The sequence below is a fragment of the Misgurnus anguillicaudatus genome, chromosome 18, assembly GCF_027580225.2.
Source record: "Misgurnus anguillicaudatus chromosome 18, ASM2758022v2, whole genome shotgun sequence".
NCBI lineage: Eukaryota > Metazoa > Chordata > Actinopteri > Cypriniformes > Cobitidae > Misgurnus > Misgurnus anguillicaudatus.
In genome coordinates this window covers 8,978,699-9,003,961 of record NC_073354.2, presented here as the reverse complement: position 1 = coordinate 9,003,961, position 25,263 = coordinate 8,978,699, and the positions used below count along the sequence as shown (strand labels likewise).

Sequence of the window (25,263 nt, the reverse complement as noted above, 5' to 3'; positions counted from 1 at the left end):
GGTATTTTGAGCTAAAACTTCACATATGTGCTCTGGGGACACCAAAGATTTATTTGACATCTTAAAAAAGTCTTGTGCCATGGCCACTTTAAGGTGTTTTGTGCCAAGAGAGATCACACTAATTACTGACTTTTACCTTTTTGTTATGAACATTTTTAGATTTTGTGTACATATTTACTGTTTATCGTAATACAGAAAGTGATGCTCATACAACAAAGCTAGTGATGGAGACTTTTGCACCAAAATCTATATTTACCCATCGCATTGAGACTAAAATTGCATTTGTGCTAATACATGTCACTTGCTCTGTTTTTAGTATTACAATTCAATGTTATCTTTGTGAAGTTGTCAAAATACTTTTGGGAGGCCAATGCCGATAATTTCACATTAGCCTTATAAAACAAGTTCACATGACACATATTGTAGTGCGCATGTCTCACCCTTGTTAGTGTTGACTTGTTGAGTTTCAGCACCTCGTGCAGTCTGTTGTTTTGGTAGTGCAACACTTGACTCGTGTTCACTGCTTTTCTCTGAAGCATACTGCATACTCACAAAACACTTTTCAAGATGAGATGACTGACAAACGACACGTTTCACTCGATACGTGTCAATAACTTTGCAATAAAACTGTCTCGACAAGCTGTTCAGTATTCTAGTGAACACGAAGTGACGTACGATCATGACAAACCGAGACTGATGGATCGCAGTTCACTTTAAAAAACACAACTATATTTGTATTGTGTAACACAATTTTCTTAAGGTGAATGTACTTAAACCGTCGCAAGTGTTTTAGTGTTTCCTCGTCGGGTGTATAAATGCATTGAATAACGTTACACACGTGAATCAAGTGTTCGTGTTAACTGCAACGCTATGTATGGAGATAACGTGAAACCGATAGTACGGAAAGTCAGAGGGGACACGCGGTGCATATTAAAACGCGTTAGTAATATTGCAAAAATCACAAAATCAGTGTCCCTTTGATTTGAGTCAACGTAAATAGGAGCTCAAGTAGCCTATATTCACAAAATGTTCATCCAACAGGTTCACATGTCGGTAAGTTTCAGTCATTAGTTCAAAATCACCTTGTGTTGAAACCTTAGTTAAATTGTGAACATTTTTCAAAATGTACTCACCTTTGTGCCATCCCAAATTAAGTTAAACATTGATAATATTAATAGTACATTCCATCATATTATAAAGTAGGGGAGAGCGGGGCACAACCTACTGCTTTTTGGCTTTGGCTCTGTCATTCAAAAAATATTTAAGTTAGATTCATAATTGTTTTACACAGTCAACACACAAATTTCTGGTGCAAATAAACAGTTAAAGTTTGTTGTAATACCTACTAGAAAATTTAGTTTAATCACAAATAATTCACTAAAATACTGTCTATATACTAAAGATGGATATTGTTTATATATCTGCCTATAATAGATAGATATCCCCTACTGAAAAATCCAGCTAAGACCAGCATAAGCTGGTAGATGGTTTTAGCTGGCTTAAGGTGGCACTAGCTGTTTACGCTGGTCCTCCCAGCCTGACAAAGCTGGTCATGCTGGTGGGTCAGCTGGTCGTCCAGCCTGACCAGCTAAGTCTAGCTTAAAAAGTGACCAAAACACAGCTAGACCAGCTTGCACACCAGCTAGACCAGCTTGCTACACCAGCTAAAACCAAGCTGGGAGACCAGCTAAAACCAGCTCACCAGCTTATGCGGGTCTTAGCTGGATTTTTCAGTAGGGTCCACACATTCATCCATCCATGACCCTTTTATCTAACCATCCTTGTATTAAGCATCAATGCATATAAATCGATTTTTTTAAATGGCCGCAAAATTAAGTAAAAAAAATATAATTGTGAGTTATTTCCCTTGATATTGTATTAACAGTTATGTCTGTGGTAACCGTGGAATAATTGACGATGGGCCATTAAATTATTTGAAGATTATGCACATCCGTGGTTACAAGAGTGTACACCTGCTTCGTGTCGTAAGTTACCTCAGAACCACTTTGGGTGTACATTATTTTTGAATATTTCAACAGCCCATCATCAATTATTCTTTACATAGGACCTACTGATTTGCTTTTAAAAAGTAAAAACTGTAGGGATTTGAATGGAAGTTTCTGTTTAGATGTCGTAATCAAACTCTTGAAGTGTAATTTTTCCTGCATGACTGTCACCGACAGAGAATTCAAACAGGTATAAGGTTTACCGAACACACCTGTCTGCCAGTGGTCTTCCAAACAAATAATCCCACCCAAAACACATGCTCTTACCAGGCAGATCACCGTGTCAGACTGGTCTGGTCTCTCACATTTAAACACAGCAAACAATCACAGTGCACACATTCTTAGAAAGTCACTCTTACACTTGTGTCTGCACATTAAATGTATAATAACAATATTCAAACATTTCTGTGCGGTTGGGGGCTTTAACCAGGCAAAAGCAAAACAAAATAATGCTGTTGTGACCTTAAACCTTCTAAGTGATTATTTTCACTTTCACAGACTATATATATATATGTGGGAAGAAACCAACAGTGAGCACATATTCTGGTAACACAACTATTGTTTACAGTGCTGTACAAAGGTAGGAGTGCTGCGTTTGCTTTTCTTTCACACCCTTGTTTGTGTTGTGTAACGTTAGACTGCCGGTTGGGTTTCAGAGCGAGGAGGGTAAACACAACTATCTGGGCCAAGTTCACAGGAGTTAACAGGTGTAAAGTAAAGAGAAGTTCTCGGGTCTGTTCATGCAGGTGAAACCAACGCTCTGCACCCTGAGAACTTTCAGCCTGAGGTGAGCCAATCAAACTCTTCCATCGCGGGGGCTGAGGGCCTTTATAATGGGGTGAGGGGTCGAGTTACACATTATTCACTCTTTATGAATGTAGTGCTTGTTGTGTAATAAAGCTAAAGAAAAAACCTTTTCAGTAGCAACAACCAACATAATAACAAAGCTCCAAATACTGTGCATGAGGTTCTGTTCTAATATTTTCAGAATGACATTTAGGTTCACAAACACGCTTGCTAAATATGCCATTTATTTCAATGCGATTATAGATCTCTTTAGATTGTTTATCTGCATGCTTTCATAATCTATGCAATAGTGAGAATGCAGGTAATTTCGGTAATTTAAATTTTTTTTACTCGGTCCAGACTTTGAAAACCAGAACAACAACGAACCAGCTGGTTATGATGTCAGAATAAATCCTGACTAATAGTCAGGCTTTAGGAATTACAGACGTTTAATATGCAACTCCCCCTTTTTAAAGAGGCCAAAACTAATAGGACAGTTGACTCAAAAGCTGTTTTATGGACAGATATTGTCTATTTGTTAAGTAATTTCCTCAAAAATAACCAAATTAAATCTGTTATGATGACTCACAGTACCTGGATCAGGCTGTGGGAATTACAAACCTTAAAATGACACATTTGGCCAATCAGGATCAAGGATTTCAGAGAATTATTAGTATAATAATAATCAGTAAAAAAAAAAAATTCACAACGAATGAATATAATTAACATTTATCCATAAATAATGATATGTTATTATTAGCAATTAAAACAGATGCTCTCCCTGCATCAGAGCTTGCAGTGTACACAGGCCTGTTTGTTTTTGCACCTGCGCATGTGTATGTGACTAAATTTAGCATCAAGAGAATCTGTGTATCCTCTCTGTCCATCACAAATCCTCATTAACGTTAACCCCTTCATTAAAACTAGTCAGCAGTCAGAGCAGCAATAGTCGGATATTTATTTTGTGTAAAATCTGTGAGTTTGTCTTCTGTTCTTCTGCCGGAATTCTGTCCAGAATCCGTACAGCCGTGCTTTGGATTCGATCAGAAATGCTAGCACTCACCGGTAAAGCGAGATCTTTGAAATGTAAAGATACTTCATGCTAATACATTTTTTTCAGGTTATATTTCAGGACTTTTCTGTCTCAGATGTATTGATGGGATTATAACACAACCACAAAGGTACATATTCTAAATTTTCTTTTGTGTAAATGTGCAAAAATGTACAAAGCGAGACACTAAAACTTTTTCATCTCCTCTGTTCCTCTGTCTTCTAATGGTGTGGATGGATTGTGGCCATATTCTCTGGTGGATATCCGTTCATCCTCTGGTGAGTGACAAGTTTTGCTTCAATAGTTCCTGAAAATTATTCACAATTAAATCTTTAGAGAATTATGTAGGCTAAAAAGTTTTTCGTAGTATGAATACAGTTGCAGGTATGTGAAACTTTTTTATATATATATATATATAAAAAAAACATTGATCATAACATTTGATCCGAACTGAACGTTTAAAGGTGCAGTGTGTAATATTCAGAAGGATCTTTTGACAGAAATGCAAAATAATATACAAAACTATATTATCAGGGGTGTACAAAGACCTTTCATAATGAACCGTTATGAGTTTATTACCTTAGAACGAGACCTTTTTATCTACATATTTGTAGCAGAGATGTGTGTGTTGATTGTGTAAAAATTATTAATCTAACTTAAATATTTTTTGAACGATAGAGCCAAAGTCAAAAAGCTTTACTTTGTGCACCGCTCTCCCCTATCAGCAGGCCTTATATTATCTACAATAAAGAATTTCACTTTTCTGTCAATGATAGTCACAGACAAACCCCACCATCTTAATTATGTTATGTTGTTGATGTTGCTGCGCCATGATTTTTCTGCACTTATAACTCATTTGTGGTTTAATCTTCTGTACACATAAACGTTATGTCAGCAGTGCTGTGGAATGTTCAAGTGATGATTTATAAACTTAAACAGATGTCCAGTCATTTTTTTTTGTTTTTTTAATGTGCACGGTTCTTGTTCAGACACATCAGCAGAGATGTTTGCAGGTGTTCACCACCTGACACTGTAAATCTGTATTGAGTGTTATGGTTTTGGGTGCCAAATGTGGTAAGACCAGTGCGGTGCTGAGACTCCTACCAAATGATGACCCCCCTCATTCCCCAATATGGGCAGCAGTTTTAACTAGAAAACTTTGAATTTGGCAGAGAGTCCAAATTTTCCACTACTCTGACATGGCTAAACGATTCTTCAGATTTCCTCTTTTTCCTATAATTTTTTTTATCCAAAATACCACATTTATTACAGCTGTAATAGCCTGATGCTCAGTTAAACATAACATATGATTTAAGATGGTGGTATAGGATCAGTTGTTTTTCTGTCTTTAAATTAGTGTGGTTTTGAATAAATCCACTAGTCAGCGCTGTTTAACCAGTCAACAGTGCTCGCTGCTGCTCCTTTTGTCCGAGGTTGGATGGTCAACATCCTTATTACGCTCTGCGTTCACAATCCACCAATAGCGACGCGTATCTTATACAGACAAGCGAGCCAAACCAATTACCGTTCCGGTTACAGGTCCGTTAGCCAATCGGAAAGCAGAGGCGGGCTTTCAAGGCGACTGTGGAGGGGAGGGTTCGCCTGTTTCACTACGTTGGCTTTTCTCCCAGAAAGATTTCGGTGTGGGAATTTCAATTGTACAGTTCTGCGGCGTTTTTACTGTAAACCGCATCCTGAAAGTTTTGCTGAGTGCGTCTAGACTGAAAAAGGTACGTTGATAATGTCTGGAATTTATAAGTGTAAACATTGTCTGTATTTACTCTGAATGGTGATCACGCGTGGAGCTGATTCTGAAGTAGAGCAACTTTATTTATCACACGACCCTCAAGATTATCTTTTTCATAAGACAAATCTGATAGTTTGAATTAATATAACCGATTATTGTGTATATTTGTCTTTATCGTTAATCTCGATGGTTGGATGTTGACTAAAATGCTTGATGTGATGTGAATACGTGTCTAATGAGTCGTGTAATGATGGTTTGCACTCGTTTGGTCCGTGGCGTGTGCGTGCTGTGCTTTAGGTGTGTTGCGTTTTAACAACTAAGTTAAACTGAATTAAACACGTTTAACGGTGTTGATGATAGAAGCTTAGACGTGTTTGTGTATGAATATATTCTTGCAGGACGCGTGAAATCTACCCATCCTCTCTCCATGTGTTTGTGTGTCGCGCTTTTATGTAACGCTATAATCTCCAGTCGTGATGTTTACACTGACCGCTTCTGTCTACAACACTTTACCCGTCCTAAATCCATATGTGCCACTTTTAAACCTGCATATCAAAACATCAGCACATTACACATGCGATAATAATCACGTTTAGCGCGTAGTGTTGTTGATTTGAGGTGAATTTAACTGGCACGTGCCGTGGTTGGCGCCAGTTAACAGCCCGGTGTGTGTGTGTGTGTGTGTGTGTGTGTGTGTGTGTGTTACACACCCCATCACATCAGCATGTGCGGTGTTGTAAAATTTAAGATGAACACGCAGCACATATATATGTGTGTGTACGTACGACGCCATCTTCTGCCGCGCTGCGGTCCAGCTGTGTGCTCACACCGCGAGCGACCCGATCTCTTGGACCCCTTTTTACAGACGTTTATAATAGTAACTAAGGCAACCATCATAATACCTTAGTTGCTACAGATATTGATAATGTCTAAAAAGCCAGTCCCCTACATAGACAACATGGTCCAGTTTTGGTTCAGAATACTGGGTGTAGGTTTAAAGAGCTTCTTTACAATAACCTGCTAATATAAACACTCAGTGTTTGACTATATATGTAATTAATAAACTTCTGACTTAGACTAGCTTATTGGGTCTAAAAGGACATTGATCCACAACCATTTCTTCATCAAGGACACAGTTGTTCATGTAACAATCCTTGTGGGATTTAAACCTACAACCTTTTGGATACCAGCTCAAATCTGTATTGCCCTCAGCAGGAGTTTGTTTTTGCGGTGGTTAAATGGACAGAGTAAAATGATTCCTAATAGGGAATTACACAGAGGGGGCATTTCAATGTTTCCAACCGAAACCAGGAACGGTTTTTGTGGTTTGGCTGTTCGTTTACACGACAACAGTGTTTTGGGGTCCTGAAAAAGCAAGCATTTGAGGAAGTTTGACAAAACATTTTTAATCTGTGATAACAGTGATATGATACACATGTGTTAATTCAGTCTATAGGCATGTGTGAGTATGGGCGCACTCACACTATCCAAACCAAACCGCGCTCGGGCGCGTTTGACCCCCAAAGCCTGGTTTGTTTGACAAGTGTGATCGCTCTGTTCCGCGCCCGGGCGCGGATTGGTTAATCGCGCCGCGGCCGGGTTGCAGAGGTGGGCCGGAGCGCGGTTCACTTGGGCTCAGGCGCGGAAGGCTGTGGTGTGAGCGCATTCGCGCCTGAGCGCGATTCAAAAGGCGAAGACGTCAGCTGCGCGACCACTCACCTTCATCTGCCGCCGTAAAAACCTTTTGATGCGCGCAGCGGGTTACCTGAATGTCCGAGCTGCGCACGTGACAGATCAACTAAGCAATATGATGACATGTGAGAAGGCTGTCTGTAATCGCGCACCAAACGACTCCAAATAAAAAACACAGACTTATCATTACGGTGGGTTCCAGTGTTAAGAGAGAGCTTTACTTCCTGCTTTTTTCAAAACAATCGCATCTTAATGACGAAAGCGCGCCCGGACTCGGATCGATAAAAAGTACAGTGTGAGTGCGTGCACATGGGGGAGTAGGGAGGGGTGACAATCGCGCTGGGGCATGGTTTGGTTTGGTTTGGATAATGTGAGTGCGCCCTATAACCTAAACAACAATGTTGGCCTACAGGACGCTGAGTTGGCTTTTCCAACAAACTTCACAAAATTGTAAAGTCCATGGTCACCTTTAGTAATAAACCTACCACAATGTCTGTCTACTCAGTGATTTTGCGGTCTTGATCTGTAGAAGACGAGTGCATATATGCGCAGGCTTGTAGTGTTTCTTTACAAGGATACATCGCCATCTACTGACCTGGAAATTAGGGCTGCACGATAAATCGTATGTGTTTGTCACGCGCATCTCGTCAGTAATGCCGGTTCCTTGATTAGTAGTAAATCGCTATCAGCTGTTTTCAGATGGAGCAGCTTTAACTACACAGAGCCGTAGTTCACTGACAATCGGGGCAATTTTGCATTAATTATTGGGGACGTATCGCTTGCGATATGTATGCGATATGGCCCAGCTTGTCAGGGAATTACGGCTCTGTGCAGTTAATGTCGCGCCATCTGAAAACAGCTGTTGGCGATTTAATACTAATCAAGGAACCGGCATTACTGACGTGATGCGCGTGGTATCGCATGCGATTTATCGTGCAGCCCTACTGGAAATCCGGAACAGCAGATTTAGTATTTTTCGTGGATCCATGTAAACGCATATGTTTTTGACAGCGTTGTCGTGTTTACGTGAAATTTTTCAAAGACGCCATGGAAAACCTTTTCTGTTTTTTGCTACGTCGTTGTAAAAATTGCCTAAAAGACTAGCAACATTATAATACACATATAACTCAAACTTGTGAAATAATTAATATGATAATACACACACAGTTGTACATTACTTTCAAGCATCAGCCACATTTGATATTACGCAGATCAGGCTCAGTTTTAGATATATAGTCGGGCAGTAGTTTAATAAATGAGTAAACTTCTGCCCCGCCCCCCGATACTATTGTGTATCGGCGATCTCACGGGCTGATGATAGGACGATCTCAAAATGGAGCATATCGCCCAACACTAATCCCTATTATATAATTTAACATTAGCAATAAATACAAATAGCAAAAGTTCATTTCATTTTTGGTGTGTAATGAACATTTTTACACAGAAAGCAGCAGGCTCCTGTCACTTTAAGACCCAAGCCAGACTGCTTTAAGTTTCAACATACTGGTAAACATCCAGCTGTTTATGTTCACTTAAACAAGAAATAAAACTTATTTCAGTGTTGTTGACTGCTCTTGGGTGCGCACTTCGTAAGCCCTCACGTCTGAGTAAAATATATGAGTTATACAGCCTGGTAAACAGATGTCAAGAGTGTCGCGGTGTGGGAACACACAGTCACACACTCATACAGTAATTCATTGCCGTGGTGGATTCGCTACTTTTTTTACTTCGTGACATTTCGTGTTGTACAATAAATTCCATTTTTATGCCTGGATTCCTTGATTCTGTATGTGTTTTCCGCATCACGGAAATCATACGGCCAATTGCAGGATGTGTTTGTATTCACACAGAAGGCACTTCTGGAATTGATGCAGTGTGCGAATTGGGTTAGTGAGGATTCATTTAGTGCAGGGTCACCAATCCTGATCCTGGAGGGCCGTTGTCTCTGCAGAGTTTTAGGACGACCCTAATCAAACACACGTGAAGCAGCTAATTAAGGGGCTTCAGGTGTGTTTAATTAGTGTTGGAGCTAAACTGAGTGGTACATAGACCCTTCATAACTCGGACAGGGCTTAGCGTAGTCCCAGATTAAAATGCATGTTTGAGCTGCCTTCATTTATAACATCTTTTACTGACATATATTAGTGCCATTGTTTTGTTTCAAGATGCACACTAGTAATGTTTTTTTTTTAAGGTATATTTGTAAAAATGTCCTACTGTAACTAAGGCCTGGATTAATTTAAACCTTGTCCTGGAAACTGCCTCTTGATGTTCTTTGTAGTTTTAGTTCATGAGTAGCTACAGTTGCAGTGTGAAATCCTTTACAATGATTCTGTGTCTGGTTGTCATTATCATTTTTTCTTTTTTTTCTCTGGTACAGTCTGATTTGTTTTTGTTTTTGTTACACATCACTTTTGATAAAAATCTGAGTATGACACACATGCTGCATTGTAGGGCTGCACGATTAGTCGTTTTTAAACCGAAATCGCGATTTGGATGGGTGCGATTTTCGAATCGCAAAAGCTGCGATTATTTCGATTCAGTAATATCAAATATAACAATCATCTAGTAAGCAGTTTTTGACAGTTCGCTTCATGCGCATTTTACGTTTGATGCAGTTTAAACCAATAGAGGGCATTAACACTGAGGTGCTGACTGAACGTCAGATAACGCCATTGCGCGAGCAGCAGTTCAACTCCCCAACAAAGTGTACGGCCATATGATTTCCGCGATGCGGAAAACACGGACAGAATCGCGAAATGCATACAAATGGAATTAACTGCACAACGCGGAATGTCATGGAAGTTGGCAGATTTATTTTTAAAACCCATTATAACTCATTAACCGGCAAATCAGAGTACAGAAATGCGCGAAAACATTTCCGTTTTGTGTAATGTTGGAATGTATATACGTCCGTTTCTCGTCATGCATCGCAAACAATGACAAGCGCCTCATCAGACTATAAGCAGGTTTCATTAAAGCTCGGAACACAGCAGACGAAAGAGGTACAGTATACTTTCTTGCACGCACACATCCGCACCGTTTTGAAAGTATATTTACATGCATGAGGGTTCATGGAGCGCACACAGAGAGCAGTCAGCACACGCGTGATCACTAAACTTAAGTTTTCCTTCTTGTCTAATTGAACATAAACAGCTGGATGTTTATCAGTACATTAAAGCAGGGCAGTTTTAAAGCTGTCTTGGGTTTTAAAGTGACAGTAACCTGGTGCTTTCTGTGTCAGAAATGTTTATTACACACCAAAAATTAAAATCAGTCCTTACTCTTAACTGAACAAGCTTCTGCAGCTCCACATTTAAAATCCTACAGTGAGGACTGTGCAGTGTTTTATTTGTATTTTTTGCTTATGTTAAATCATAGATTCTAATAACTACTATATTTACATTTATTACATATGCCTGAAAAGTAAAACAAGATGAGTATAGTCTTTTGATTAAAAGAAAAAACTAAACATTTGCTTGTCAGAAGCATTGTTGTAGTGACAGCCAAGATACATTGGCCTATAGCCCTATATGTTATTTAAAAAAAAAATTTTAATACATTTTTGTTAAACTGTATTTTTTTTAATGTTCTTAGATTTAAAAAAAAGTGTGTCTGCAGAAGAGCAAAGTCTTGCAGACACCTTGGTACAATGTTTCAGAGGTCTTAAATAAACAGTAGCACAGCATCTTTCTTTGGTGCTATTAAAACCACCACAACAAACCTGGATGTAGCTCTTTTATTATATACTAATGAATCGCACTTTAAATCGCGAATCGCAATTTTGATCAGAAAAATCGCAATTAGATTTTTTCTCTGAATCGTGCAGCCCTACTGCATTGTTTGGGTTTCCTACATGTCGCTGTGTTAGTTTTGTGTCTAGAATACTCCTTCAGTTTTATTATCAGTGGCTAAAATTCATCTTGGCAGAGACATCTTAACAAATATAAGCAGCTAAACAGTATCCAGTGACAGACGTTTTACACATTAAAGGCGGGGTGAATGATCTCTGAAAGCCAATGTTGACTTAGAAATCACCTAAACAAACACGCCCCTACCCCAAGAATCTGGACCCTCTTTTGACCCTCTTTTTGACCTTACTGCTGATTGGCTACAAGTGTGTTTCCAAAGTGTTTTTCAAAAATCATGCACCCCGCCTTTAATCAGCTGCAAATGTAGAAAAATTAAATGGATGTATTATTATGACACACCTACTTTTGATTTTCACCTGATAATGATAAGAACGGGTACAAAAAATCTCACAAAGCAGTACATCTCTTTTGGTATCGTGTAAGCATCCTTTTAGCAACCACCCAGAACAAAATGTCCCACACTCAGGGCTGAAAATAAACTTTTTTTAGTATGAAGCATTGGTGCTCCCAAATTTAAAATTTAGGAGCATCCATTGAAAATTATAGGAGCACCACAACTTCATCATCCTGAAGATTAAAAGTTTGAACAATCAAACTTGATCTTAAATTATTTACACACACTTGACTTGTGCTTGGCCCATTTTTAAACAAGCTTCTGTGTAGATTCGTGGGGCCCTTCATGTTTTTTTAATTGATTTATTTTCAATTCAGTTTTTTTATTTTCACAAATTAAATTTTCTTCCCAATTTTATTTTTCTGTATTTTCAGTTTAAATTTTCTTTAATTACATTTCACTTTTTAAACAGCATGGTTATTAAATCGATTTTATAAAAATTTAACAATTTCTCTTTTGCATAGCAAAACCTTTTAAATTAAAAATGAAAGTACAATTCTTTTGAGGGGGATTTTATCAAAATCATTATTTTTATTATTTTAAAGGGGTCATACTATGAGTTTTTTTTAAAGATGTAAAATAAATCTTTAGTGTTCCCACAGTAAATATGTGACAATCTGAACGACCTAATATTTCACATGCATGCAAAAAACAGTTTACCAAAACTAAGTTACTGGGTTGTTTTTTTTCACGTTTTCTAGTTTGATAGAAGCACTGGGGACCCAATTACAATCTGTCCACTTCATTATGTTTGACAGACTTTTATTTTGTTGCGTTGTAAGTGTATTTGACAATCTTTCGCCATGTTTAAGCAAGGTACGTCTGGCGCTTAAAATGTTTTGATTAACGCCGTTTTACAGGATTTACAGTAAACACAGTAAGTTACATTTTCATAGCGGAGACACTCGAAATCTTTAAGCCACTCTCTCTGAAAGGTTTAACGTCAACTCGTATTTTCCGGTGGTGGAGTTACATTTGAATCCGGGTCGTCGTCAAAAAATACAGTAATAACCTTGGCTGTAATCGGCTCGCTCTCGTCATGCTCGCGACGCGTTCGTCTTTTCACATTTCCGCGCTTCACGGCAACAAGGAATGACTGACGCTCATTTTAGCCAATCTGCGGTCTTTATTAAACGCAAGAACTTAATGGTGAAATTTGATTGGTTATGTATCGTTGGAGAGAACACTGAACCTGGGACAGCGCCAGCACGCAGGATCACAATCAACTTGCGTCACAACAAAATGGGCAGTCGCACAAATGCTCCCAAATATATTTTAAGGTCGCACAGATTAAATTTCGGTCGCATATGCGACCAAAATGGTCGCAATTTTGAGCCCTGCATGTCCTCGGATACTAAAACAACACGTTTTTTTGGTTCGTTAATTATTCCATATAGTATTGTAAATGTTTCGTAAAGAAATTAAAACGGTTTGCACCACAACAATGATTTGCACTTGATGAAACCCTCCCAAATATATTTTGAGGTCCTGCATCAAAATTTTATTACATTTCAGTAGCATATGTGACCAAAATGTTCGCAATTTCGAGCCCTGACACTTAAAATACTCAGAAAAGCTTAGCAAGCACATAGCAACACCCTGTCAACCACCTACAATGTCTCGGCATCACACACTATGACCTTTACTTGGACAAACCTCACTATTGAAGACATTTATCTGCTGATGAAAATGGTTTGTATTGTTTAACGGATTTGGTTGACCTAAATATGTATGGCATATAAAAGGAAAACCATCTAAAGGCAAAGCATTTTTATCAGCTATTGTTGTTAGGTAAGTACATTTTATATGAGTTTTAAAATGAGGGTGTTTGTTTGTTGGATGTATATGGGCGTTCTTTTCTCCAGGGTAAAGTTAAGCCGTGCGTAAAAGGTATTGAGTTGTTTTTCTTGATGTTCCCTCTAGAGTTGTTGTCTCTGTTGAGTTCATCATCCTTACTTAATTCTCATCATAGAGAGATATTCAGATACACTACTAATGGAATAAATAAAGGTTCCTGTTTACCCTTATCTTATAGTTGTGATTGTAAAAGCAGATGTTTTGTTTTATAGGATACATAGGGCTTGAACTTGCAGACCACTTGACTGCAGCATTATGTGGTTAGATAAAACGGCAGAGAAACACAGTGGGATATTGAGGTTGTTCTTCCTACTGGAACCCTGTTGTTCTGTCTCTGCCCTCTTAATTCTGTGGCATGCTGGGATGGGATTGCTTATCCATTCGGAAGGGTTGTGGGAATATCTGTTGCTAGAACAACATTCACTCAGAGACTGAAGCTGTGGGTTACATCAGCGTACCTTTATAGAGACACAACCCGCTACATCACACACATGAAGCTGCTGAATCACACAATATCTACTTGAGATGAACTGATCAAATCAGCCTTATAACATTGATGGTGCACAAGGCTGACTATAAATTCTGTTTTTGAATAATTTGTTTTGATGATTGTTAACAGTTTTTTATGTTAAAAAAAAAAAAAACAGAACAGTTTGCCATGATGATGCGAAGGCATTGCTGTGTGGTTTTAAGTGTTGCAAGTTGCTACAGTTTCTTGGGTTGTCTAGATGGTTGTCAAAAACGCGTCCACATAAGTAAGTGCACACGGCGAACATGATGTCATCGCGGAGCAGCCGGTTAAGGGCTCGTTAGAGTTGTGCGTAGGTCCTGCGGCGTAGGTTCTGCGTCGGTTTTCATTTATACTTTTGCGTCGTCCTCCACGTCGACGTGCAACCACACGCGCAAACCGCTGGTAAGCAGTATCCACGCGTGTAACCACAGTAGCAGCGCGACCATCAGAGAAGAAGAAGCTTGGCAAGTTAACCCACAAACGAAGAAGAAACAGCAACTTGTTGTGTATGATTTGAGAGGACCAGCAATGATGGAAGTAAATAAACAGTGACTTTTGTTGCAGTTTGAGTTAAATCACTCACAATTCTTTGTTTTCACCGCCGCAAACGGAAATACCTAGGATGCAGTTTTTTTACCTGACGGGAGGGGTTCTGGTGGACCAATCACAGCGCTTGCGGTCCACGTAGAACTGACGTGCTGTTAAAATTTTTGCGAGGTGCACGTCAGGCTACGCAGAGCTACGCACAGGCTACGGATAGCCTACGCCGTAGCTACGCGGTAGAACTTACGCATGACTATAAATTGGGCTATATACTCGTTGAGTCCGCAACACCCCATTTTGCATGGCAGTGTGTACAGCATTTTTGTAAACTTTGCGCCAGGCTCTGCATCCGCAAACATTCAACCTCAAGTCAAGACGATTCTGTCCAAGCAGGCATGTTTGTGCCATATCTCTTTGATCAATCCCTGCAAAAATGCATAGAGACTTTATCTATCACTTTTGAAGTAGAGTTTATAAAAGTCCACTAGTTAAAACAAGAATTCTTTTACACAGGCTTCAGAATTATTAGAACAGTTTTTTTTATATTTAGCACCATAAAACAACGGGTGTTGACCATAGTACGGTACATATCTGATAAAATAAATAAATACATAAAGCCAGTGCTAAACTGTTCGCTTTAAAGGACAAGTTCGGTATTTTACACTTAAAGCCCTGTTTTCAGATTGTTTATCATGAAATAGAACGGTTTTGACTGAATTTTCGACATATGCGGCTTAGAGCTGAAGATCTTTGCCCGAACCTGACGGGACCCGTCGGAACCCGACGGGCTCGGGCGGGTTCGGGCTTTATTTCTAACATTTTACACGGGCTCGGGGCGGGCTCGGGCTTCCGCTCCGGCTTTGTGAGGTAAATGAGCAGTCAAGTTCAGTAGCGCAGGACCGCGCTGAAGCCATTTATTTAATAATTTTCCTAATCAAAAACATGTAGCCTAATCTTGGTGAGTAAAGGTTTTTCAATGTATAACTAAATATTAATTGAGTCTTAAATACATAATTTAGACAAAGGATATAGACTAATGTTAGCAGTAATGGAGAGAAGTGCCGACGCAAATCCCACGGAGCCTTTCTCTTAATTTCGTTATTGCCAAATACCCATCTTAAAGCTGCCGTCGGCAACTCTGGAGGATTGAGCAGTTTCCAAATGTTTACAATTTCATGTCCCTCCCCCATTACCTCCGAGCAACCTCCCTCAGAGCACGTTCTCGTCAGCGCGTGTGCAAAAGTATTATTGTGAACGCATACTTAGCAAGAATACTTAGATTACTTACATAACACTCCGAAATACAATCAATGGTTGATAAAGCACAATTACCTGTTGAGAAGAAATGTGGCAAGCTCTGCCTCCAGCTTGAAATCTCGTAGATTCCTTTCAAATGCCGGTCCGATATTGATCCTAGTTTTTATACGGTCACAGTCGCTTTCTATCTTTGTTTCCCTCTTTTAATTGGTTGTTTTACTAGCTCTAGTTGTTAACCGAGAAATCGGAAGTTTGTTACTGAAAGTTCTCTCCGCCATCACGCTGTTCAAACCAAAACAACTATGAATTCAGGCGGATGCACGTGATATTGTAACGCGCGAGGGGGATGGGGATCTGTGGCGCGTGCAGGTACTGTGATTTGACAGGCAGATTTTACACAGCCCTGCGCTGATTGGACCAAATGAACCAGCCTGCGCTGATTGGACCAAATGAACCGGGAGCGGTGGATTTTTGCAAAACAAATAACAGGCTCCAGGTGGAGCTAGAAGCGCGGGGTTTTTTCTTAAACAGTCTAATTGGTTTCAGTGAATATGATCAAAAAATATGATTAAATAAGTTGCCGACCGCAGCTTTAATTCAGAATGTATTATCTTAATTTAATTCGTTAAGAAATAATATTTTTTATTGGCATATTTATAGTGTATTGCATAGGCCTATTTAGAATGAGATGTTACAATGTTACAGATGACTTATTTTATTTCTTTGTTTCAACTTCCAAGTTTGCGTGTAGATTATTAGTCATGAATAAATAATGTTAAAACCTGTGTAAATTACTCATTCTTGACAAAAGCTGTGTGTGTGCGCTGCGAATACAGTCTGGGGTTTGGCATGTTTCCAAACATAGTTAAAAACAGCTTATCTGCAGGAGGCCAATTTAGTGACTAAAGCTGTCACCTAAACTCCAGGAGAAATCATTCGGATAAAGTGTGTTACTCTTAAAATCTGAGTGATTGTTTGGATTTGAATGAGGAACTTGGTGGGATACAAGCAGATCTCTGTGTCCTGTGCAGGGATTTTACTCTGTACTGCCAGTTAACACACCGGATTCATTTTTGTACTCGCTGTGCACTTGTGAGTTCAGGAAAGCTTCTCTAATCATTCTGAATGACTTCGGTTGATTTTTCCCTATGGAAAAATCTCCAATACAGTGTTTGTCTAGAAATCGAACATCAGGAGCCAATTGCACCAGCTAGATGTAAAAAAGTTGGGTGTAAACTGGCCTATTACTCGTCATATTTCATTACACGATAAGTTGACGATTTTATCAAAACAACATTTACATTGACTCATATTACAATCCCACTAGAATGTTATTTAGACAAAATAAAATCTTTTAATTCGTGTGAGAAAGCTGGCCTTTTTCAGCACACTTTTATGTCACTGGCTGTATACCACTGCAGTAAAGGCTTATTGCAATATTACAGGTAACAATTATATGATTGATTGATTGTTAATTTAAACGATCTCAGAATATAGTAAATTGTTTAAATCCCTAGCCTGAAGGTTTGGCTGTTTACAGTGGCCAGTGTTGTTCATAAAAGTGAAAAGATTTTTTTTATCCAAACAACTTTTGACTTTGACCTCACAGTAGGGGTGTGCAAAAAAATCGATTCACATTTGAATCGCGATTCAAGCATTGCCGATTCAGAATCGATTCATAGAATTCCAAAAATCGATTCATATATATTTTTTTAACGTCGTGTTACTATCGTCCTGAAATGAATTTATCTCAGTATTCCCATAGATGGCGCGTCGAAGTCACACTGACGCCTGCACACTCTTGTCACAGTGTTTCCCCACACATTGCTGTGCAGCGCTGCACAGGTTAACAAGTGCCCAAGTAAATCTGGCATCAAATGTTGTCTTTTTTGTTTTTCCGTGATGATGACACTCTTTAATAATGACATTTTGTGTGCGACATAATGAGTTCGGTGTGCGTTCACGTGCTCTGTTTCTCAATGAATTGGGATGCTACGCGAACAAGCTCGTGTCACATTGTATCCTTTATTTTTCTGAACTTGAGAAAAGTTTTACCATTAGAGGACTTCACGGAGCACCCGCGGCCCATATGGTTCCGGGTTTGTATTTGAAATGGTCAGTCTGGTCCGGGTCAGTCATAGTTAATTACTCCGGGTCCCGAGTCTGATTAATATTGTGTAAAACCCGAGTCGAACGGAGAGTGGCCGTAAGCACTACCGCGCTAAAGCTAGCTCTTTTCTATTATTATTAATAAACCATATATTTTCTAAAACCTATTGCAATGAACGAGAAAAGCTCAAGCTGACTCAATATTTACAAAACGCAAAGCTGTAATGTAAAATCCCCTGTCACTGGGACAGCAAGTAGACTTTTGAATCTGAAATAATGAGTGGATTTAGCTTTTTTTTTAATAGACAAGAGAGAAATAGAAAGAGAGGCACTTTTCCTGCTTCTGCTCTATCTAATAGAAATAATAATCATTATAACACCTTTATTACATTTATAATCTATAGACCTGCACTGTCTATCATTAATATACTATATTATTGTATTTAATAGAGTTTGATAAAAGGGGTCATCTAATTGCTTCATAACAGTTTTTATTTTTGCATAAAGACAAAAAGTAATATCAAACTACATTTAATTTGTTGTGTTTCTTTTTTTATTGTATATCTTCTACAATCAGTCACATAGGAAAAAGTAAACTACATTTACATACTGTGAATCGTTTTTGAATCGAAAATCGATTCTGAATCGAATCTTGAGCCTAAAAATCGGAATCGAATCGGATCGTGAAATTTTCTGAATCGTGCACCCCTACCTCACAGCTCATTGGCTGCGGCACCGAAGGGAGGCGTCACATAATATTTAGTTTAAGCTGATTGGCTGCACACAATCCAACGTGAACACAGAGAGTACAAATTCCATCAAAACTAAATTTCATTTTTCTGTAAGTGTCCTTTAAGAGTCTACACATCTGTCCTGAATGATACCGGATGTGACACAATCTGAATGTCATTTTCTAGTCTGTTGGGAAAGAATTCATCTTCTGTTGGCTTCATCTACTGCCAGTAAACTTTGCGGGAAGTCTCTGTGTCGTTCTTAGGGATCCTGTTTCTGGCTGCCCTTACACATGCCTGTTTATATCAGAAATGTTTGTGGAGTCGTCCTGGCTGATCTTCTTGACTGTATACTTGATTGCTAACTAGATTAAAACCTGCCAAACTTTACATCCTGAAATCGGGTAATCGTGAGGATGTTTTTCTGTTTATTAGAACAATTTTACCCATCTAGCGCATTCTTTAATAAAGCCAGTCAGATCACTAGGTATTAATCCCGTTTATGATATGCATTTCAAGGAGTTGTAGCAACACCATCCCTCGTGTTTAAAATATGATTCTGTTTAAAATGTGATCGCGTTCCGCTGGACCGATGTGTTTAAAAAGGCACATCTGAGAGCACAACTGCTTGACACGTGTAGCCTTCTGCAACAGCACCAAACAAATGCATTCATTGAATTGTTTGTATGTGCGCGTGCGCAAATGCATGTTTTTTACAGTTATTAAGTAATCATGGTTAGGGTTTTAATGACGCGCTCGCATTAATGGCATTAGTTTTAAGAAGGTTGCGGTCATGACGGTGTTGCTCTTGTTCTTTTTTTGTCCACCAATCAAGTGACTTGTTATAATGAGTAAAAAATTAAGAAATAAAACAATTAGAAAACTACTGCCCCTATCGTGTATTGCCGATCTCACAGGCTGACGATAGGACGATCTCAAAATGGGGCATATCGCCCAACACTATTATGACATGCGCAGAAGGCACACCGACTTAAACAACGGCAAGCCCTCAGGGACAACCTTAATGCACATTTTAATTGTATTAAATACACCACACTTTTTCACCTAAATTCATTGGTTAAAAAATACTTTTTTAATAAAATTGACTTAAACTTGACTAAAACCTTTTTGCGTTTTTGTTGACTAAAATTTGACTAAAACCTTTTTGTGTTTTCGTCAACTAAAACTTGACTAAAACGATACATTTTATAAGTGACTAAAATGTGACTAAAACTAAAAGCATTTTCGTCCATAAGACTAAAACTAAAACTAAAAGGGCTGCCAAAAACAACACTGGTGACAGGTGAACTCCCACTGCTGTCACTACAGTCAAGCTAGGTGGGCGGGGTTTCAGCAACCAGCCACTTCAGCTACTTCCATCTCTCTCTCTCTCTCTCTCTCTCTCTCTCTCTCTCTCTCTCTCTCTCTCTCTCTCTCTCTCTCTCTCTCTCTCTCTCTCTCTCTCTCTCCCTCTCTCCCTCCCTCTCCCTCTCCCTCTCGTGTTGGTTTACTGTGTAATCTCCTAATCAGATGGAACAGCAGAGGGATGCTATGACCATTTTGAACAGAGATTTATTCTGCACCCAAAAATACAAATCTGTTTGGACAGATGGCAGTAAAGATTACATAGGCCATCAGTTTTTAGCAGTTTTTCATAGGATTTTTTTTTTGTGTGATTCTGACCTCATTAACAAATCAAATTTAATGTTCATCTTAACTCAGCAGTGTTATAAAGACGACGTTATTTTCTTCACCTATTTACTGTTTTCTTTGATCATGGGCTCTAAATGTCACATGATCAGGTTCTCTGATTGGCTAATTGCACCACTGTGTTCTTGAATTGCTTTTGGCACGACCTTTAGAGGACAACAGCCAGTGGCGATAAATGTGTCTGTCTGTAATTTAGTGACAGCATTTCTGTGTGAGTTTTGTTCATGCTCATGTAAGCACTTAAAAGAACTAATTTAATGCTAGTCAACTTCTAATCAAACCTATTAGACAACTAATTCAACTCTAAATGTTGCTTGCAAAAAATGTGTTCTAGAGCCGAATGTAGTTTCAGATTAACATCAGGAGGTAGGCGGTCAAACCCTGAGCACTAGGATCCACATGTGTTCTGTGTCCTTTTTGTCTGGATTGGATGGGTGGAAATGCATGATGTCATATTTAGTCCAGATCCAATCTACAGTTACATCAGATCTTTCTCTATCCAAACAGCTGGAAACATTTGTCTGGTTATCACAAACACTCGGTTGTGAAGCTGAAGTGATGATGGTGTGATGTAACGAGTTGTGTTTGTGTGTGATTGGATGATAAAATCGACATTTGTACAGTTTCTGTCAATGTTAACCTGAAGATGTTCAGAGAGGTCAGCCCAGCTGTCTGGTGTACTACTTAAGTCCTGTCTCCATTTTTTTTTTTAGTTCTTTGTTTTATTTACTGTTGGTTACCAATACCTCCATCATTTGCTCGGCCAACTTGACGGAAACGCACCTAATTCACATTTGCTTGTTCTTTTTTTGTCATGTTTGGATGGAAAATCCACTACTGAGAGTTTTGATGCTCTTCCTGTAGTGTGCTTGTGTCAGTATATGCAGAGCAGTGATTCGTTCAGGTTTCCCTCAGCTCCTGGCTGTGAAATACTTTTTTCAACATCATGTTATGTTTAGACATGTGCCTGTTTTAAAGCGCTTCATGAATAATTCATTAATTCACTAAAGTACAGTACATTCAGGGTTGCTCCAGTTTATTTAAAACTCTTAATTGAGGGCAATTTGTTCCCCTCCACCGGCTGCTATCAAAGACATCACATCTCTTTCTCACTCTCACTCTTTCTCTCTCTCATTCTCTTTGTGTTCATGCTTCTCTCTCTTTCTCTCTTTGACCTTCTTTTATTGCTGCTGAGTTGACACGATGAACTGCGTGCGTAACCAGGAACTGCCGGTCTCCATAGCAACCTCGAGCACCAGGATGGGCAGCAGTGCAAACCTTTCTTTCGTTGTTTCACATCAGCCTGAGCTTTTAAACTGCTGCACTCTTATGCTGCGTTTGTTCCCTGAGAATCAAACACATGACCTTGCCGGACTCCACCTACTTTAAAGTGCCTGTATTATGCTATTAGAAAGGTTAATATGTGTTTTTGGGAGTGCCCAACAGCTGGTATGCAAGACCAAAAACAATTTAGTTTAGTTTAAAATAAAGATGCCAATTAACTATTTAAAACAATTACTACTTTTAAAAAATGCGGGTGCGGGGGGGTTAGTTGAAAACGTCGGTCGGGTGCGGATGTTTATACATTGACCCGCGCACCACTGATTCTTACACATATATACTACAGTAACAGTACTGTACTTTACAGTTCCAATCAAAAGTTTGGACACAAATTGAAAGTGTCTTCTAACGTTTGACTGGTACTATACATAGATTACACTATATACATTAACAGAATGCATGCGCGTATGTGCATTGATGCATGCATTGATGCATAGGCTTATTTATAATGCATACATATATTTTAAAATATAAAAATGTAAACGATGATCAGATGTGTTTCTTAACAAACGTGCATGTTCACAGGCGCCAGATTCTTTTTCTGCTGGTTAGTACTTGTCACAACTTCAAGCAATTCTTAGGTTATTTAGCAACGACAGACGCTCTGGAGCGGCCACGCACTTTGAAAAGGAGGAAAACGGCACAGTCACGTTTTCCACATGGTTTTATATGCGAAATGTGAAGCAAATGAGCACATGTGCTTGGCCATTTTGGTGGGTGCACGAGCCCAGCCCCTTAGCACCCACGGGATCGGCGCCTATGTGCGTGCTGTAGCACTTCCATCCATAAAACACTTGGTTCAAGTGAGAAATCTTTTTGGGGTTATAATATTTCCAGCCGCACTAAAACGCATTCAGATGGTGCGTTGGTAGCGCAGATTGCTTTTTCGCAACCTTGAGTGACCAAGAAAGAATATCTTGCCTCATTGTTCCGTCCCCAAGCAGCGGGTCATCATCACTGATATCAGTTGCCTCTCCTTGCAGATAGTCCACTTACTCTGAGTCTGCTGGCCGTTTGCGTTCACACAAACTTGAAGACATCTTGCTGTGTGAGATTGTAATTAATATTTTCCATTTTTTGTTACGTGCACAACACCGCAGTTCCCACTTCTTCACCACTGCGGCTCGCACTTCACCACCGTGGTTGTGCTGTGTTTATGGCAACTGTCACAGCCCAAGGTATCACATTAAAAATAAAACAACTTGGATTTTTGTCAAACATAATGTCGTCAAATATCTCACTGTTGTGCATCTTATAGAAAGATTTTTTTGTGTCTCATTGTGATGCCTAAGGGAAATGCCCTCATGTGTGAGTGTGCGTGTGTGTGTTCCCACAGTCATTAGATGATCAGGTTTGACCTCATCTGTGTTTTCCTCAGACACACACACACAAAAGTGTCTTTGTGGACTTTTGTCATTTGTGGAAAAATGTATGTCTGGTTTTAGGCTCATGATCTTGGGTGGGCTGAAATTCCCACACTCACTGTATTAGTCTTTAATAACTAATTTTCTTCATAAATTTTACTGAATAACAGCACGAACTGGTCAGATTATCTCATAGTAAACAAACAGTATAGTAGGATTCATCTTATATGAAAGCATTAAGGACCGTTCACACTTTAGCATTTACTATAACGATAACTTTATTAGCGTCCACACTAGGGATGTCAATTTATGCAATTTCCCATATTGATGATCGTTTAAATTAACGATGAATCTATCGAATAATCATTAACAGTACGCAATAAGCTTATTATTGCTTAACAGTGCAATAAGCCTTTACTGCAGTGGCATATACCATATAGCCAATGACATTAAAGTGTGTGTAAAAACGCCAGCTTCCTCGCGCAAATAATTAGATTATTTTGTCTAAATAACATGCTAGTGGGATTGTTAAATGAGTCAATGTAGTTGGTGTTTTGATAAAATCATCAATTTATAATGAAACATAATGACTAACAATGTATAAATCCACTTCACGTGGGCACTCTGCAACAGTCGCATGTAAGTCCATGCGTCCATGACATGTCAAAATAAATGTTTTATTATCATCAAGTGTTATTTTTTTAGTTGTTCAGAATGTAACGACAGTCAGTTACAGTTTACATTTTACAGTTTCTTGTCAGAGTTGAAGATTTCTCGTTAAGTTTTATTGATTTAATTCTTATCGACAATTAATCAAAGATCGTTTAATTCTTAACATCCCTAGTCCACACACAAAGTTATTTGACCTTTTTTGTCCAGTCGTGTGTTAAGTGTTTTATTAACATGTTATTATGTAAGTTGGTGGGTGTTAGGTGTTGTCTGTCTCCATGTCTCTCTCTTTCTCTCTCTTTCTCTCTCTCTCTCTCTCTCTCTCTCTCTCTCTCTCTCTCTCTCTCTCTCTCTCTCTCTGTAATGTGCAGTAGTATACTGCGGTAGACTGTGGGTAATGACTTTCTGAGGTTATATTGGCGTCACAGGAGGACTGTGGTCATATTGGCGCATGCAGAGATTACTTGCGTGTTTTATCCTGTCTGTGTGTGTTAAAAGCTGCTAATAGTTGATGATTTTTCTGCAGTATTACATCAGTACTGTCTTACTCCTGCACACCAGTAATGATTTATCTTTAACATGGCAGCCAGCATTTCTTATGATGTTTTGGTTTAATATGACTAAAATTCAGAATTTGTCTTGATTTCAAGGTCGTGTAACTGTCCTAACAGATCTCGATGGATGAACAGTAGGGATGGGCGATATGGCCTAAAATCCATATTGCATTATACATTGCAGCCTCTTGCGATAGCGATATGTATTGCGATATAATAATTTCAATATACTTGTTTCAGAACAGGTTATATAGACCCTTACAAAAGCCAAACTGCTAAAAAAGTAAGTAAAAGTAAACCGTTATGGCCAGATTAGTCTTGTTACCTCTCTTAGCTGGAACTTTTGCCTGACACACTCTACAGCAGGGATGTCCAGACTTTTTTGTGTGGTGATCTACTTTTAAAATGATAAAGCCGACAAGATCTATCTGCTAAAAACACAGTTAATTATTTTTATAACACTAAACACTTTAAATGCTTGTGGGGACTATACTGCATATATACAGTATATATTGCATGTTTCACAATTACTAGACCATAATGCCAATTTCGCACATGGAGCAGCAGTTAACTTATGTAACTTATGGCTTAAATCCAAAAAATAGATGTTGCATCTGTCTTTTTCACGAGTTCCTCTGTTTCGCTGACGCTTTCATCCATGTTTATTCGGCTGCAGCTCGTGGCTCTAAAGTTCGCGGGTAGATTGTGTCATCAACACGCATTATCGCGATAGTGCAATAGATTTAAAATCTCTATCGTATGCCAATTTTCTATCGTTTATATTGCATATCGTTTATATTGCCCATCCCTAATGAACAGCTTTATTTCTCTAACATTAAATAAATGTAATATTATGCAGATTTGAAAACAACAATTCGGTGAAATGCTGTTGAAATTCCTCTTTGAGAATTCCCACTGTAAAGCAAAATAAACCTTTGTTATTTCTGCTCTTATTACGCTCTTGTGGTCTTCTTATTGTAGAAGAGGAAAGTTATTAGACTTACAGGATTGTGACTCTGTAAATCAGTCTGAACTGTTTAGACCCAGATGTGCTTGTGTGTGTGCATTT

The 25,263-nt window shown here is 38.8% G+C and overlaps 2 protein-coding genes across 26 annotated transcripts in view; one reads left to right on the top strand and one right to left on the bottom strand.

Moving 5' to 3' along the window:
- The window catches only part of LOC141350533 (A-kinase anchor protein 7-like), a 33,545-nt gene extending 32,640 nt beyond the window's left edge, over positions 1–905 (bottom strand). For 2 of the 5 annotated variants that reach the window (XM_073855813.1, XM_073855815.1), the window contains exon 1: positions 441–903. In XM_073855813.1, coding sequence (XP_073711914.1) covers positions 441–681 — 241 coding nt within the window. In that variant the 5' untranslated portion in view covers positions 682–903. Of the gene's footprint in view, positions 1–440 lie in introns of all 5 variants that reach the window. The other 3 variants (XM_073855817.1, XM_073855814.1, XM_073855816.1) reach the window with 3 other exon arrangements.
- A 4,508-nt stretch (positions 906–5,413) lies between these two features.
- Positions 5,414–25,263, top strand: part of epb41l2 (erythrocyte membrane protein band 4.1 like 2) — a 94,384-nt gene continuing 74,534 nt past the window's right edge. For all 21 annotated transcript variants that reach the window (XM_073855794.1, XM_073855809.1, XM_073855808.1 and 18 more), the window contains exon 1: positions 5,414–5,573. The gene's annotated coding sequence lies outside the window, so the exon portion shown is untranslated. The remainder of the gene's footprint in view (positions 5,574–25,263) is intronic.